The 15,288-nt window shown below is 48.3% G+C and overlaps 1 protein-coding gene across 18 annotated transcripts in view; it reads left to right on the top strand.

The window, feature by feature from the left end:
• The window catches only part of TENM4 (teneurin transmembrane protein 4), a 625,655-nt gene extending 613,618 nt beyond the window's left edge, over nt 1-12,037 (top strand). For all 18 annotated transcript variants that reach the window (XM_077926940.1, XM_028725942.2, XM_077926946.1 and 15 more), the window contains 2 exons: nt 6,580-6,722; nt 10,214-12,037. In XM_077926940.1, the coding sequence (XP_077783066.1) occupies nt 6,580-6,722; nt 10,214-10,972 (902 nt within the window). In that variant the 3' untranslated portion in view covers nt 10,973-12,037. The remainder of the gene's footprint in view (nt 1-6,579; nt 6,723-10,213) is intronic.
• Nucleotides 12,038-15,288: the final 3,251 nt, after the last annotated feature.

Raw genomic sequence — 15,288 nt, 5'->3', positions numbered from 1 at the left:
GAAGTCCCACTGCACGAGCAGAACTCATTTCCAAAAACCAAGTAGGTGAGCTGGAAGAGGAAAGACGCTGTCCGAGCCACCTATTCATCATAAACAACTTAATAATTTTAAAAAGCTGGCTTTTGACCAGTGTGGCTCAGAATCATCTATACTTGACTGCAGCTCTCTCAAGTTTCAGGCAGGGGTCTGGCAGGGGTTAACTTGGGAACAGTCCTACTCATGGCCGACAGGAAATGCCCACAAGGCCCACTGGAGCAAGATTATGAGTCCTCACCTCCCTCAAAGAGGGCACACGGATGATGAATGCAGGGTCCGGGTTCAAGTGGGAAGAGATGGTCCTTCCTTGAGGTGTTGGGGTTCTGTTTACCAGCTCCATCTGGTATGCAGGCTCAGACCCTCCCTGCCTGCAGACTGTCTTGCCAGAGTGGTGCATGCTCTAGTGATCTCTAGCTTGGACTACTGCAATGCACTCTATGTGGGGCTACCTTTGAAGGTGACCCGGAAACTACAACTAATTCAGAATGCGGCAGCTAGACTGGTGACTGGGAGCGGCTGCTGAGACCACATAACACTAGTCTTGAAAGACCTACATTGGCTCCCAGTACGTTTCCAAGCACAATTCAAAGTGTTGGTACTGACCTTTAAAGCCCTAAACGGCCTTGGTCCTGTATACCTGAAGGAGCGTCCCCACCCCCATCATTCAGCCCAGACACTGAGGTCCAGCTCCGAGGGCCTTCTGACAGTCCCCTCACTGCAAGAAGCCAATTTACAGGGAACCAGGCAGAGGGCCTTCTCGGTAGTGGCACCCGCCCTGTGGAACGCCCTCCCACCAGATGTCAACGAGAACAACTACCAGACTTTTAGAAGACATCTGAAGGCAGCCCAGGGAAGCTTTTAATATTTGATGCATTACTGTATTTTAATATTTTGTTGGAAGCCGCCCAGAGTGCCTGGGGAAGCCCAGCCAGATGGGCAGAGTATAAATTATTGTTGTTGTCGTTGTTATAGCTTTATAGTTCAAAGCAAGCACCTCGTTGCGAGCCCAGAAACTCATTGGAAGCTAGCATAGTTGTGCCCAAACTGGTGTTATATGTTCAGACCATATTGTGCCAATTTTTGCACCAGCTGCAGTTACTGAGCCATCTTCAAAGGCAGCCCCACATATAATTTGCTGCAGTAATATAACCTAGAGGTTGCCAGAGAGGACACGATAGACACTAGACTTTCCCTAGCTTGGTTGTATCAAAAACCCACTCTGGTAGTTTAAGCCAACGTGCAAAAAGGGTCCCTCTCCCCCTTTTTATTCCTTCACATGGAAGGGGGCTGGATCTGGTCTTGAAGGCCAAGTGGGCAGGGGTCAAGTGACCTTTGCTTGTCCACACAGGTCTTGCAAAGCATTTTGCAAGGGACTCCTCATGGCCTGACAATCAGCTGATTGCTGGGTTTTGCGAAGTCCCACTGCAAAGCTCTCCGTTTTGCAAGGGGCTCAGCCAGACCCGATAATCCCCTTCCTGCAGATTAAAGGATGATTAATGTTCTCCTAATTTCCTATCAGTTGCACAGAGGTATCCGTGTGTGCATCAGCTGGCAGCCCAAATTCAAAATTGCATCTAAATAAACTGCATTAAGGAGGCTCGCTCCAGGAGAGCAGCGGCTGAGTCCTTTCTAATCATGACCTTTTTATCAAGCCTTTTAAAAATAACAATGCGATTAAGCGTTAATTCAGCCATGAGAAGCGCTACTTAAGGGATGGAGGAAAAACAAGTATCATGTGCCTTAAATATAGGCCAGAGCAGAGAGACGGCAGCCTTTGACCAAACTCCCACCAGAGTCGCTGCGGAATTAAATTTGGGGCAAGTAATTCGCGGGTGGGAGCAAATGTGCATTCGGGGGGAGGAATAACACAGCCTGGACAGACGCACAGTGGCGTAGCGTGGGGGGTGCAGGGGGGCCGGGCGCAACATCTGGGGGGGCGCGCTCGCCGCCTCCAGAGTCGCCGAAGAGCCTCGGGTGCAGGCTGTAGCAGAGCCCCATGTCTCGCGGAACCGACGAGCTGGCAGCGGCTCTCAGCGCTCGCTGCGGTGCCCGCGCGTCAGGGCCGTGGAGGACGCGCCAGGCAGCCCCTCCTCACAGCCCCACCGCTGCCGCTACTGCTGCAGCTGCTGGGCCATGTTGCATTTTCCTCGCCTCTCTGCCCTCCTCCTCCGGGCAAGCGGCATCGTTTGGGCGGCAGCGCCCACGGCAACTCGCCTCAGATCACCTGACACGGACCCGCCGCCGCCGCCGTGGCTACCTTACCGTAAATACCCCAGCCCAGGCAGCAGCAAGAAGAAGCTAGCAGCGGCGGCAGGTTAGGAGTTAGGGGGCGCAAATTACTTGCCTTGCCCCAGGTTAGGGGGCGCAAATTACTTGCCTTGCCCCGGGTTAGGGGGCGCAAATTACTTGCCTTGCCCCGGGTGCTGACAACCCACGCTACGCCGCTGCAGACGCAACACACTGACGTAACAGTAGCAGGAATGCGGAAGGGAAGAATTCAGTGGCACGGGAAGATTTCAGCAAGTCTCGAAGGACTTGAAGCGAGGAAATGGCCTGCTAGATAAAGAGGGGTGGGGAAATGCAGCCAGTTTGGGGAGTTTGAAAGCAAAAGACACGGAGACAGGAATGGCAGAGTATATGAGGGGGGCAGGCCGTAGCTCAAGTGGTAGAGCGCATGCTTTGCATCAGAGGATCACAGGTTCATCATCATCATCATCATCATAAAAAAAAAATATTTATACCCCGCCCTCCCCAGCCAAGACCAGGCTCAGGGCAGCTAACACCCAATATAAAAACAAATTGATTGAAATACAACTTAAAAACAAGATTAAAACAAGATTAAAATACAACATTAAAACATTAAAATACAGCCTCATTTCAATGGAGTAGTTCAGCGCCACCAGTATACGCAAATGTTTGGCTAATCTAAGCCTTTTTGGAACCTTTATTTTCAATAATGATGGCACTCACAGGTGGAGAATGCTGTTGTTTTTATAAATCTTTGTTATTTGCAGAGGGAATCTTTGCACGAGTCCATACTTTATTCCTTTGGAGCTGTGCTGAAGCTTTGTACTTTTGTCCTTCCAGACTGTGGCGCTTTACGGTTGACATTTTGTCTTCTTTGCTTTCTTTTTTATGTTTGCACTTCTTAACAAAATCAATAATAATATAGTTAAGATCCCAAAAATGCATTACAAGACAAAATTGCTTTCAACAAACATGTATTAAGAGTAAATTGCATACAATCATGTGAATGCTAAGAGAAATTCACACTTAGATGGTGAATTTTCATGAGGACCCCTTAAAAATAATACCTTCCAGTAGCACCTTAGAGACCAACTAAGTTTGTTATTGGTATGAGCTTTCGTGTGCATGCACACTTCTTCAGATACCATGCACACGAAAGCTCATACCAAACTTAGTTGGTCTCTAAGGTGCTACTGGAAGGAATTTTTATATTTTGTTTCGAATACGGCAGACCAACACGGCTATCCACCTGTAATTAAAAATAATAATAATTGCAAATTGTTGTAGAAATATGAACTGAATATAAGATTGGATATTTGAGAAACTGGGTGAAACCACAATTTACAGATTCTCCCATCCCTAACGTTGAGGGGATTTTGGGGGGGATGGTTCCGAAATGAAGACTGCAATTCGAAACACACTTATAGTGGATAAGATTTGATTGAATGCAGGAGAACTTCTGAATAAACCTATGTTAGGATTCTGCTGTGAGCGTTGTAAAAGATCACCTAAAGGAGAACTGGTAAAGGATACCTAGGATTAATTGGAGTTTATGTTCATAGTTGTTGATTCTGCTTAGCTGAATAAAGTACTACTGGGTCACTGCCACCAGAGCTATACATGTGGCGCTGTGGGTAAAAGCCTCAGCGCCTAGGGCTTGCCGATCGAAAGGTCAGCGGTTCAAATCCCCGCAGCGGGGTGCGCTCCCGTTGTTCGGTCCCAGCGCCTGCCAACCTAGCAGTTCGAAAGCACCCCTGGGTGCAAGTAGATAAATAGGGACCGCTTACCAGCAGGAAGGTAAACGGCGTTTCCTTGTGTGGCTCTGGCTCGCCAGATGCAGCTTGTCACGCTGGCCACGTGACCCGGAAGTGTCTGCGGACAGCGCTGGCTCCCGGCCTATAGAGTGAGATGAGCGCACAACCCTAGAGTCTGGCAAGACTGGCTCGTACGGGCAGGGGTACCTTTACCTTTACCTTTTATGTTCATAGTGGAAAAGGAATGCTTATGTGACTGGCTTGTGTGGAAAGAGCAGGTTGAGTTGACATTTCTATTACCCCTGTTTCCAATAGCCATGCTCTTTACTCTGCCCCCAAAATGAATTCATTCTGACATAAAAAGGTAAAGGTACCCCTGCCCGTACGGGCCAGTCTTGACAGACTCTAGGGTTGTGCGCCCATCTCACTCAAGAGGCCGGGGGCCAGCGCTGTCCGGAGACACTTCTGGGTCACGTGGCCAGCGTGACATCGCTGCTCTGGCGAGCCAGAGCCGCACACGGAAACGCCGTTTACCTTCCCGCTAGTAAGCGGTCCCTATTTATCTACTTGCACCCGGGGGTGCTTTCGAACTGCTAGGTTGGCAGGCGCTGGGACCGAACAATGGGAGCGCACCCCGCCGCGGGGATTTGAACCGCCGACCTTTCGATCGGCAAGCCCTAGTCATTCTGACATATAGGCAGTGGCATAGCGTGGGTTGTCAGCACCCGGGGCAAGGCAAGTAATTTGCGCCCCCTAACCCATGGATTTGCGCCCCCTAACCCTAACCCCCAGATGTTGCGGCCGGTGCGGCCAGCCCCCCCTGCACCCCCCCACGCTACGCCACTGCATATAGGGAACCAAATTGAGTGGAAGCCAAAATGTACCCAGTGTCCTATGAAATGCACTGTTTTTACTTAACAGATAAATAAACACTGCTTCATTTTCAGCAGATTGATATTTAGGGCAGATCCTAAATTCTTTTGGGGTTCCATTGATTTTAATGATAGGACTAAGCTTCTGCATTGTGATGGCTAGATGTTGCCCTGACTGTCTTTTGAGCATTCGGACATCTTAAAAAAAATGTCTCCTCCTGTCCTCTATCCCTTCCAATAAATGACACTGGCTTATTCCTAGTGGTATAATAGCCTACTGCTCAGAAGCAGGATAGATTTCTGCATAACTTAGAAGATCACACCAAAAAGCTATTAAGAAACTGGTTGCTGCTTGTCAGGGGTGCCTCAGGTCCCAGCTCACAAAGGACCAACGCCAGTGTCTCTTTATATACAAAAGTCTTTATTGAAGTTCATTGTTGGTTTTACATCCGTGGCGCGCAGCCCTACGTCTGTAACTCTAGACCGTCGAAGCTCCGTCTGACTCTTCCCCTCCCCTACACCAGTTTAACACCCGAGCTTTGCTCCACCTCTTCCTCTGCTCTTTTCTCCTCTGGGTCCTCCTGCCCCCTGGGGTCCCACCCTTCCTGGACTCTTCGGAGGCGGATTCCTCTGACTCCTCCCCCTGTCTCCGGCGGGCTTTGGGACCTGGCTCCCAATCCGGATTTTCTGCTGACCCGCGCGCCTGCACTTTTGAACTTGGCGCGCACGCCCAGCCGGCCACTTTCCTCCTAACGGCTACACTGCTCCTGTCACTGCTTCCCCCTTCGGGGGGGCTGGCTGGAACTGACCTCCGCTCCGCCCCTCCACTCTCCGACGGAGGCGTGGTCAGTTCTGACTCACTCTTTCTCCCTGCTGGAGAAGACGCTGGTTCTGATCTGTGGGCTTCTTCCCCCCCGCTACGCTCTGGCGGGGAAGCTGGCCCTGATCTCCAGCTGCCGCTTGGGGACTCACCGCTGGCCCCCCTTGCCCTGACCCTGGGCGCCTCTTTCTGGGAATCTTCTGATTCGCTGGAGAGACTCATGGAATCTCCCGGGTTACTGTCATACCCTCCTAAGCTCCCCTCAGATCCTTCCCCTTCGCTCTCCAACTCCTCATTCCCCTTTGGCTCTGCCCCTGAGCCCCTGACACTGCTGTTATTAATATAGAGAGTGAATGGCTGTTGAGAGCAAAGTGCTTTAATTTTAATGGTAATGAAATAATAAAAAAGCAACATTGCCTCTTCTCTGTCAGATTTTCGAAGACACAGAAGGAAGGCTTTTTCCATGGCCAGCAAAGGATTTTCCCTCTCCTGAATCTTTAGCAGATAACACAGAATTCTGAGAATATAGCAAGGAGAAGCAAGCCATCAGCCTGCTTGCATGATGTGTATTTGTTTCCCGTTTGGCCAACTTGTGCAATCTAAAATCTGGAGAAAGTAGAGTTGCCATGTGGCCACTATAGACATCTTACGAAATGTGCAGCTTCAGATTTACATCTCATTCATTGCACGAATGGACATGAGCAAATATAGTCAGTTCCTTCCCCCCACCCACACACATACTTTGGGTGGAAGGTCTTTCCAAGTTACCTGACTTTCTTTCCAGGTGCCTACAGGCTATAAAGTATAATGAACAAGCTAACCCTTCGGTTTCTCGTTTATCGCATCCCAGATGTCAACAGCTGGCTGCTCACATTTGGGTTTCAACTGCACAACGTCATCCCTGGGTATCCTAAGCCAGACATGGATGCTGTGGAACCGTCTTATGAACTCATCCACACCCAACTGAAGACTCAAGAATGGGACAATAGCAAGGTAATCTACCTCACTGTTCACACATCACAATAAGCCATAGTTTAATTTTCAAAAGGCCCAGTTTTGCTCTTCCCATACTCCAGGCTGAGCCATGCGTTGTTACAAACCACGAGCCTTGGTTTATCATGATACTTGGACCCACAAGCAACCCATGAGAAGTAAGCCAAGATTAAGCCTTGGTTGTTTTGTTTGGAAAGAAGCCAACCACAAGTCTTAACATGACAAGCCAAAGCTTCTCCATTGATACAGCCAACAGTGGGGGAGGTGTGAAGGAGGGATTTCTGGGCATAATCTACCAGCATTCTGCTCATTCATGTTACACTATAGTTAAACGTTAACTATGGTTTAATGTGATGTGTGAACCAGGCCACTGTCTGTTTCTAGAAAGCCCCCTATTGGAGTCATTAAATTATTCCACAAACTACCCTCCCGTTCGGTGGGGTAAATAGCCAGCGGACCACTTCTCCAGATCTAAACATAACTGCTTCCAGGTGCACAGAACCTTATTCACATTTACATACATTTTATATACCGCCCAATAGCCAAGGTTCCCTGGACAGTTTACAGTAAAAAATTAGAAACGTAAAGAAGAAAAATTCAAACCAAACAACAGTAGTGCAAATAATGTTTAAAGTACCAACAGATTTTAAGATTGAAAAGCCAAAATGATCTTCACCCGGGACTGAAAGGACCATAACTGTATGCAAAATGTTGGGAGGTGTCAGGCAAGCCGCTCTAGGGAGGGCATTCAACAAATGGGCACCACCAGTAAAAAGACTGTGTCTTTAGTCGCTACCCCCTATACCTCATTTGCAAACGGTTATGGGTACAATAATAGCACATTCATGATTTATACCAAACCACACATCCATTGTTACTGCATTGGGGGGTGCTCTTACGCAACAGAAGCAGGATGAAAACAGAGCACTGGTGGTGTCAAAAGTTACAAGGTTTCAGCAGGAAGTTACGGGACACACACTGGTTGGAAACAGGGTCCACACCCACCCTTTTGCTGCCACAAACAGTAATGAAAGCAGGGTCGCGAATAGCCATCCTGAATATTGCCATGAGCACAGACAATCATGAATACACAATATCTGGTTCATTTGGGTATACAGTCATACCTCGGGTTACAGCTGCTTCAGGTTGCGTTTTTTCGGGTTATGCACCTGCCAAAACCCAGAAGTACTGGAACGGGTTACTTCCGGGTTTCGGCGGTCGTGCATGCACAGAAGTACTAAATCACGCTTTGCACATGCGCAGAAGCACTGAATCACAACCCACGCATGTGCAGAAGTGCCGCTGCGGGTTGCAAACACTGCGGGTTGTGAACGTGCATCCCGCACGGATCATGTTCACAACCCGAGCGTCCACTGTATATGGGAGGAGGAAATCATTCAGGTAAGCAGGCCTTTAGCATTTTGGCCTCTTGCGCTTAACTCCTGGCCGTAGGAATGATCAATTCTGCGCCGTAAAAACTGAGCAGTGCTCTATCCTTAAAAGACCGATGTACAACTGCCGTGGCTGTGCCTTCCAGCCCCCCGCAGCCTCCCCGTGCCATTACAGTAGGATCTGTGTGAGGGCCTTTTGCAGCATCCAGGACTCATTTTGCACCTAGAAGCGCTATTAAGTGTTGCTTCCAGTGCACAAAATTATGTTCGGTTAGCACAGGCATGCCTAGATCGCTATCAAAAGCTACACTAGCCATCTCAAAAATCCAGAAAACTCAATTGACTCCTAGGCCTTTTGATGAGGAAATGAAGACTTCTTTTCTGCTGTCGTCTCTGGAACTTGTTCTTGACCATGGCAAGGTAGTTCTCGAACATGTCCACTGTCTCACGTGAAATGCCAGCTCTCCTGGCGAAGGAGGGAATCGAACACGTAACCACAATTCCCTACACTGTGAACCGCAATGTGACTACCGTAGCTCTCTTTTCCAACTTGGAAGTACTGCCATGCTCTCCTACCACTGCTGCTGTCTCCAAGGAGGAGCAACATGGCATTTCCTTCCTTCCGTATCTACTCTGCAGGGTTTGGGCAGTGACTGGGCTGAAATTGGTTCCATTCTGCCAAATGGATCGTGGAAGCCAGAATGGCCTCTGCAATCCGCTCCACAGCTAGATTGGTTGGTATTTAGACTCAGCCCCGACATGTGGAGAAAGTTGGTCCTTTGGCCCCACATTCAAGACATACTGGGTGGGAGTGGTGGTTTAACTTACCCTTCACCGGATCAAAGATCTGCCCTCGTGAGATGTGGCGACCACGTTTAATAGTCACTTTTGGCAATCTGCACACATGCTGTTAATGTCCTGACAGATGCTCCTTCTGTACCAAGCAAAACAGTCGCTTTTTCCCAGGGTTTAGCTGGGACTCCCTGTCAACATCCCCAGGTTTTCCCTCAGTGCTCTTATCTACTGATGCACATGAGTTCTCTCCTTTCCATCCGCGATACTTCTGGGGGCTTTTTGTACCATTTCTCTCTACCTGAACAGTTTGCTGAAAGCTTCCCCATTATCAGAGGCCCGCTAGCTCCCATTCAAGTTGCACTTTCTACCGCTCGTCTTCGCTAATTCAGTGGCGAAGGGGTGGGGAATTGCATGGTAGAAGATGAAACAGAGCGGATAGCAATTTTCAAAGGCAAGGTACTCTGTCTCTTTGAACTCTGCACAATCTGTTTGCGCCGCTTCCTTTTTATTTCCACAGCCACACAGCCCAAGAGTTGTTTTTCTCCCGCGGAAGAAAACGCTCTTCCCAAATGCATTACTGTATTATTAAAAGGGTGTATTCAAGGTCGTTAGATCTTAAAATTAAGCAGCTTTTCAAAGGCACAGAGCTTGTTTTGAGATAACAGGGAAATGGTTTTTTCCCGGGTTTTTTAAATTACGATCACAGCCAGGTCCCTGATAACATTGTGCAGAACAGCCCAGAAGCTCTTGCCAACGAAGGAGCGTCTCCACCCCCATCATTCTGCCCGGACACTGAGGTCCAGTGCCGAGGGCCTTCTGGCGGTTCCCTCACTGTGAGAAGCCAAGTTACAGGGAACCAGGCATAGGGCCTTCTCAGTAGTGGCACCTGCCCTGTGGAATACCCTCCCACCAGATGTCAAAGAAAAAGCAACTACCAGACTTTTAGGAGATACCTGAAGGCAGCCCTGTTTAGGGAAGCTTTTAATATCTGAAGGACTATTGCATTTTAATATTTTGTTGGAAGCCACCCAGAGTGGCTGGGGAAACCCAACCAGATGGGCAGGGTATAAATAATAAATTATTATTATTAATCTGTAGCAAAAACCGGGGAAAGTCCAGGGGTCTATTAACAAGTGTTGCAGCTAATTCATGAAACTCTGTGCCATTAAGACTAAATGTGTTCGTCTTTAAGGCGCTGTAAGCTGTTGTTGTTGCTGCCGCTGCTGTTGTTGTTTACTCAACCTGCACCCATCGCTAACACGAGCCCCTCTCTTCCCTCTCTTTTTCTCTCTGCTGCTTGCTCAGTCAATCCTGGGAGTGCAGTGTGAGGTGCAGAAGCAACTGAAGGCTTTCGTCACCCTGGAGCGCTTTGAGGAGATCTACAGCTCCAGCATCGCCGGCTGCCATGAAACCAAGGAGAACCACAACTTTGCCTCGGGGGGCTCCGTCATCGGCAAAGGGGTCAAGTTCGCCATGAAAGACAGCAGGGTGGCCACGGACATCATCAGCACGGCCAACGAAGACGGGCGGAGGGTTGCGGCCATACTCAACAACGCCCACTACCTAGACGACTTGCACTTCACCGTCGAGGGCGTGGACACCCACTACTTCGTCAAGCAAGGGCCGTCGGACGGAGACTTATCCATCCTGGGCCTCAGCGGCGGCAGGAGGACCCTGGAGAATGGCGTCAATGTCACTGTCTCCCAAATCAACACGGTGCTCAACGGAAGGACTAGACGTTACACGGACATCCAGCTCCAGTACGGAGCACTGTGCCTGAACACCCGGTACGGGACGACCTTGGACGAGGAAAAGACCCGCGTGCTGGAGCTGGCCAGGCAGCGAGCGGTTGCCCAAGCCTGGGCGCAGGAGCAGCAGAGACTGCGGGACGGGGAGGAGGGGACACGCTCCTGGACAGAAGGGGAGAAGCAGCAGTTGCTGAGCACAGGGCGGGTTCAGGGCTACGACGGCTACTTTGTGATCTCGGTGGAGCAGTACCCCGAACTCTCAGACAGCGCCAACAACATTCATTTCATGAGACAGAGCGAGATGGGCAGGAGGTGACAGGGAGGGTTGGCGCATTGACTTCTTGCCAAAGACAGCTACTCTTTTGTGGCCGCATACCAGACTGTGTTGTACTCAATCCTCTTTTTCTTTTTTTTTTAAAGAAACAGTGATGAAAAAGGTTGGGGTGGAATGATAATACAGTTGCACTGTAACTCATGCAACATCCTATTGTTTTATTTTTCTCTCTCTAAAATTGGCCTTCTCACCCATTACTGTTATCATTTCCCTCCATGCACACACGCACGCAAACACACACACAAACACGGACCAGAAGGTATATTTCACCTTTGTGTGAGCACGGTGGAAATCCTGTGTCCTTTTCGTCCATCCTTATCCCCTTCCCCTTTGTGCAACGTTCTGAAAAATCGGGGGATTTGTCCATGCAAAACCCGTTAGGTTTCTTCGTGCGGCGAGAAAAGGGTCTCTGCGTAAGTTCCGCGCAAACCCTGTTTGGGTTGAAAAAGAAGAAAAGGCGAAAGAAGAGGAGGGGGGATGCGAGCTCTCAGCATCCTGCGCTGCACACAGCAAAGCGAAGAAGAAGCAGCCGTAGACTGTTCTGAATCTTCTTTACGTGATAAACATGAGCCTCCAAATGAGAACTTGCAGGTCATTTTCACACTTCACACTCGTTTCTGGGCCATCCTGCAGCTCAGAAGTAGCCGGGCAAGGCGAAATAGCTGCGTCTTATAAACTTGCCAGATGAGTCTTTTCCCTTCCCAAGACGGAAATAATCTCTTTTTTTATTTTTTTTAAATGAGTCTTTTTTACTACGATAGGCTATTTTGTTCACCGGTTTGGTTTGGGTTTTTTGTGTGAGTGCGACAGAGTGCGTATCGCTGCAAATCTTCCTTGCTTCTTTTTGTTTGTTTGTTTTTCTATTAGTTTGAAACCCCATTTCAGACTGGGCTGGGGGGTTTCCCAGGGTGCGGGGGTTGGGAGAGATTGACGCTCTACTAGAATAAATTTTCTTGCACATGCTGTTGGATGGGGGGGAAAGCACCTATGATGTATATTTGTCAAATGGCAAAACCTTCCTTAAATATATAGTATTTCTGTACACCAGGTTGAGTGTCTTAACCGTTATCTTTTGAGGCAGCAAATGGCCAATAGCAGAATCGCCATTAGTGGTGGGATGTTCTTGGCGCCTCCTGAGGGCGATAGACCAAACTAGATGTGGATGTGAGAGGCTGTGTGAGTGTGTGGAAAATCAATGGCTTTGGTTGTTAATTCAGTGTTGCTGTGGGGATGGGGGGGGTCGGGTGTGATTGGAGCGACAGCGACCCCTTTCTCTGAGGGCCATTTTCCCAATCCGAATCCCACTCCCTTGCTGCTTTTCCCCCCTCAGGAAAGAAAGGCATTCAGTCCATGTATCTTTTCCCCTTCAAGTAGAAAAGTAGCTGGCGATAATATTTAGTGGGCAGATGGTCTGTGAGGAAAGACACACACATACACTCTGTTTTGGTCAAATTCTGGGCCTAACTGCACTTGAAAACACATTCCGCTCTGAGCCCGGCTTCGGCTGGGGAGGGCGGGATATAAATAATAAAAAAATATTATTATTATTCTTGGTACTATAGGGAAACCGTTTTTCTAACTGCAGTATGAGGGCGGCGGGGGGGGTTGACAAGATTTTGACAGGAGGGAAGGGTTAAACCGCCCCTCCCCACGCGTTGTGATGCAAATAAAAATTGCACAAATCTATTGTCCCCACCTGTAATTAAATTAAGCGGGGGCAGGGGGGATAACGTGCTTGCAAGCAACATAATGTCACGCATAGTTAGGATCCCGAAAGCCCACTGCAATTTTGTTGAAGTTTTAAAAAAACACAATCCATCGGGAGACATTGTACATGTCTATCAAGCTTTGCCCCTTCTACTGAGCCAGGCCTACCCCAATACGGCCCACTCTGGCTTGCAGCAGCACCTCTCTGGCTTGGCGAAGGTCTTTATTTGCCTCTGTGCAGCCTTTCATGGATTCAACCTAAGGAACTGAGCACACAGAACGCATCTTCTACTATAGAGGTGTGTGGTGGTGCAGCCATGTGTCTAAATACCTTTACCTCCAGTCTAGGAAAGTGAAACTGCCATTAATTCTCCATGCTAGAAACCCCATGAAAACCCAGATTTTGCTATCACATAGTGTTGGGCAGTTTGCCTCCTTATTTCTTTGGTGTGATTTACTTTACTTCTGAGGATGCTTTTAGAAAGATGTGGAGATTGGTGACAGGTGAGCTGAAGCGGGAACGGAAATAATTAGGGTTAGGGTGGTAGGTAAGGACCTTGGAACTTGCCCCCTTGCCAAGGGAGAACCTGCCCCAGACCCTCACTAGCATCTCGGCATCATACTTTCACTTGGTTCTCATAGCTCATAAGAAATAATAAAGTGTACATGGAAGGCACATGGCCTCACGAGCAGATCAACATGTGCCTAGGAGTCTCTCCAGAGAAAACCAGGCTTGCAAACAAATATGGGCATTCACCCACCCTTGTGAATTGACCATGAGTCAAATAATCCCCAAACCTAGGGACGAAGCACTTGGGAGTTCAGAAGGAGGATAGAGTCTCATGGATCCATTCCCAAATGTTTACAACGCACAGGCCAGGCAGACTGGGAATGCGTCCATGAGATGACTTTGCTCCTCTTGTTTTCATCTGGTGACGCACCCAACACACATTCTCCCTGGTTGTGCAACTTTGCACGGCAGTGGAAATGCCACCCGATCTCAAAAGAGTATTTTATTGCTGAAGCTGCAACCTGGGAGGGCAAGGCTGCCTGAAGCATCATTTAACATGGTGCAAGCAACATCTCTTGCATGCCGTCAATAAAGTAAGAAGGTGCCACCGATATGGTGTCCCAGAAGAAGGCAGGGCACAGTCTGGGGTAAGCTGACCCAAGGCTTCTTGGAGCCTGCTAAACTAGGCCTGTAAGTTACAGGTAGGTAGCCGTGTTGGTCTGCCGTAGTTGAAACAAAATAAAATAAATTTAAAAATTTAAAAAATTCCTTCCAGTAGAGACCAACTAAGTTAGTTATTGGTATGAGCTATTGGTATGAACACAAGTCACCAGACCCTTATATATAGTGAGAGGGTGGAGAGAGGTATTACTCAGAAGGGTGGTGGGAATGGGTGATTGGCTGATAGGTGTGGTAAACCTGTTGACGACTGTTAAGGACTGCAATTGGTCTTACAGGAAAAAGCAAGGGGTGAGATGGCTAAAAATAGCTTTATCATACATAATGAGATAAGAATCCAATGTCTCTATTTCTGAAATTCTTTTCTAATAAGACCCAACAACATCAAACATACCATCTCAGGACTTTTTAATTGCTCATCTTCTAACATTGTGTATGTCATCAAATGCCAACAGTGCCCTTCAGCTCTCTATATTGGACAAACAGGCCAAACCCTACGCCAAAGGAGAAATGGACATAAATCTGATATCAGGAATCACAAGACAAAGAAACCAGTAGGAGAACACTTCAATCTCCCAGGACATTCTTTACAGGATCTCAAAAGTAGCTGTCTTATTACAAATAATAAGAATTTCAGAAGTAGACTAGAAAGAGAAGTTGCTGAATCAGCCAATCACCCATTCCCACCACCTTTCTGAGTAATAACTCGACCCACCCTCTCACTATATATAAGGGTCTGGTGACTTCTGTTTCAGTGTATCTGAAGAAGTGTGCATGCACACAAAAGCTCATACCAATAGCTAATTTTGTTGGTCTCTAAGGTGCTACTGGAAGGAATTTTTTAATTTAATTTAATTTGTTTTGACTAGGACTGTAAGGTTCTAAAACTTCACTGCTCACCACCCTTGTCCTTCCTGGCACGTGGTCCTTCCCTGATGCTTTCCCGAGTGTCAGGAAGCCATAGAGTGAGAGTGTAAAAATAGTGATGGCTAGCCCAAAGGGGACACTGTCTTCTGCCTTCATGGGTTGCATCCAATCACAGCTGGTTGTTGCTCCTGCAATGCTGTACGCGGGAGAGAAGCAGAGGACGACACTGGTCCATGCATGTATGCCTTGGAGAGTGTTCTGTATGATTACAGGATGAGAGATAAACAGACTGCCATGTGTCTGGACTGCAGGTCCACTCCCTGCACCAGATCATGCCATTTTAGCACTGTGAGGAGGGCAGTAGAGGACCTCCTTAAGGAGAAGCGGGGAGGAGACTGTAGGAAAATGTCTGTCGCTTCAAGCCACCCTTTGCACAGTACCAGGATGACTTCATCACTTCTGGCCTTACCTGGACGTTTTGTGTAGTTGTCTCACCTACAGCAGCTGAAAGCTACCCTACATGTAGTTTGGAACC

The sequence above is a fragment of the Podarcis muralis genome, chromosome 4 (assembly GCF_964188315.1).
Source record: "Podarcis muralis chromosome 4, rPodMur119.hap1.1, whole genome shotgun sequence".
Taxonomy (NCBI): Eukaryota; Metazoa; Chordata; class Lepidosauria; order Squamata; family Lacertidae; genus Podarcis; species Podarcis muralis.
Note: the sequence above shows the minus strand (reverse complement) of the source record. Positions and strands in the feature narration are given on the sequence as shown.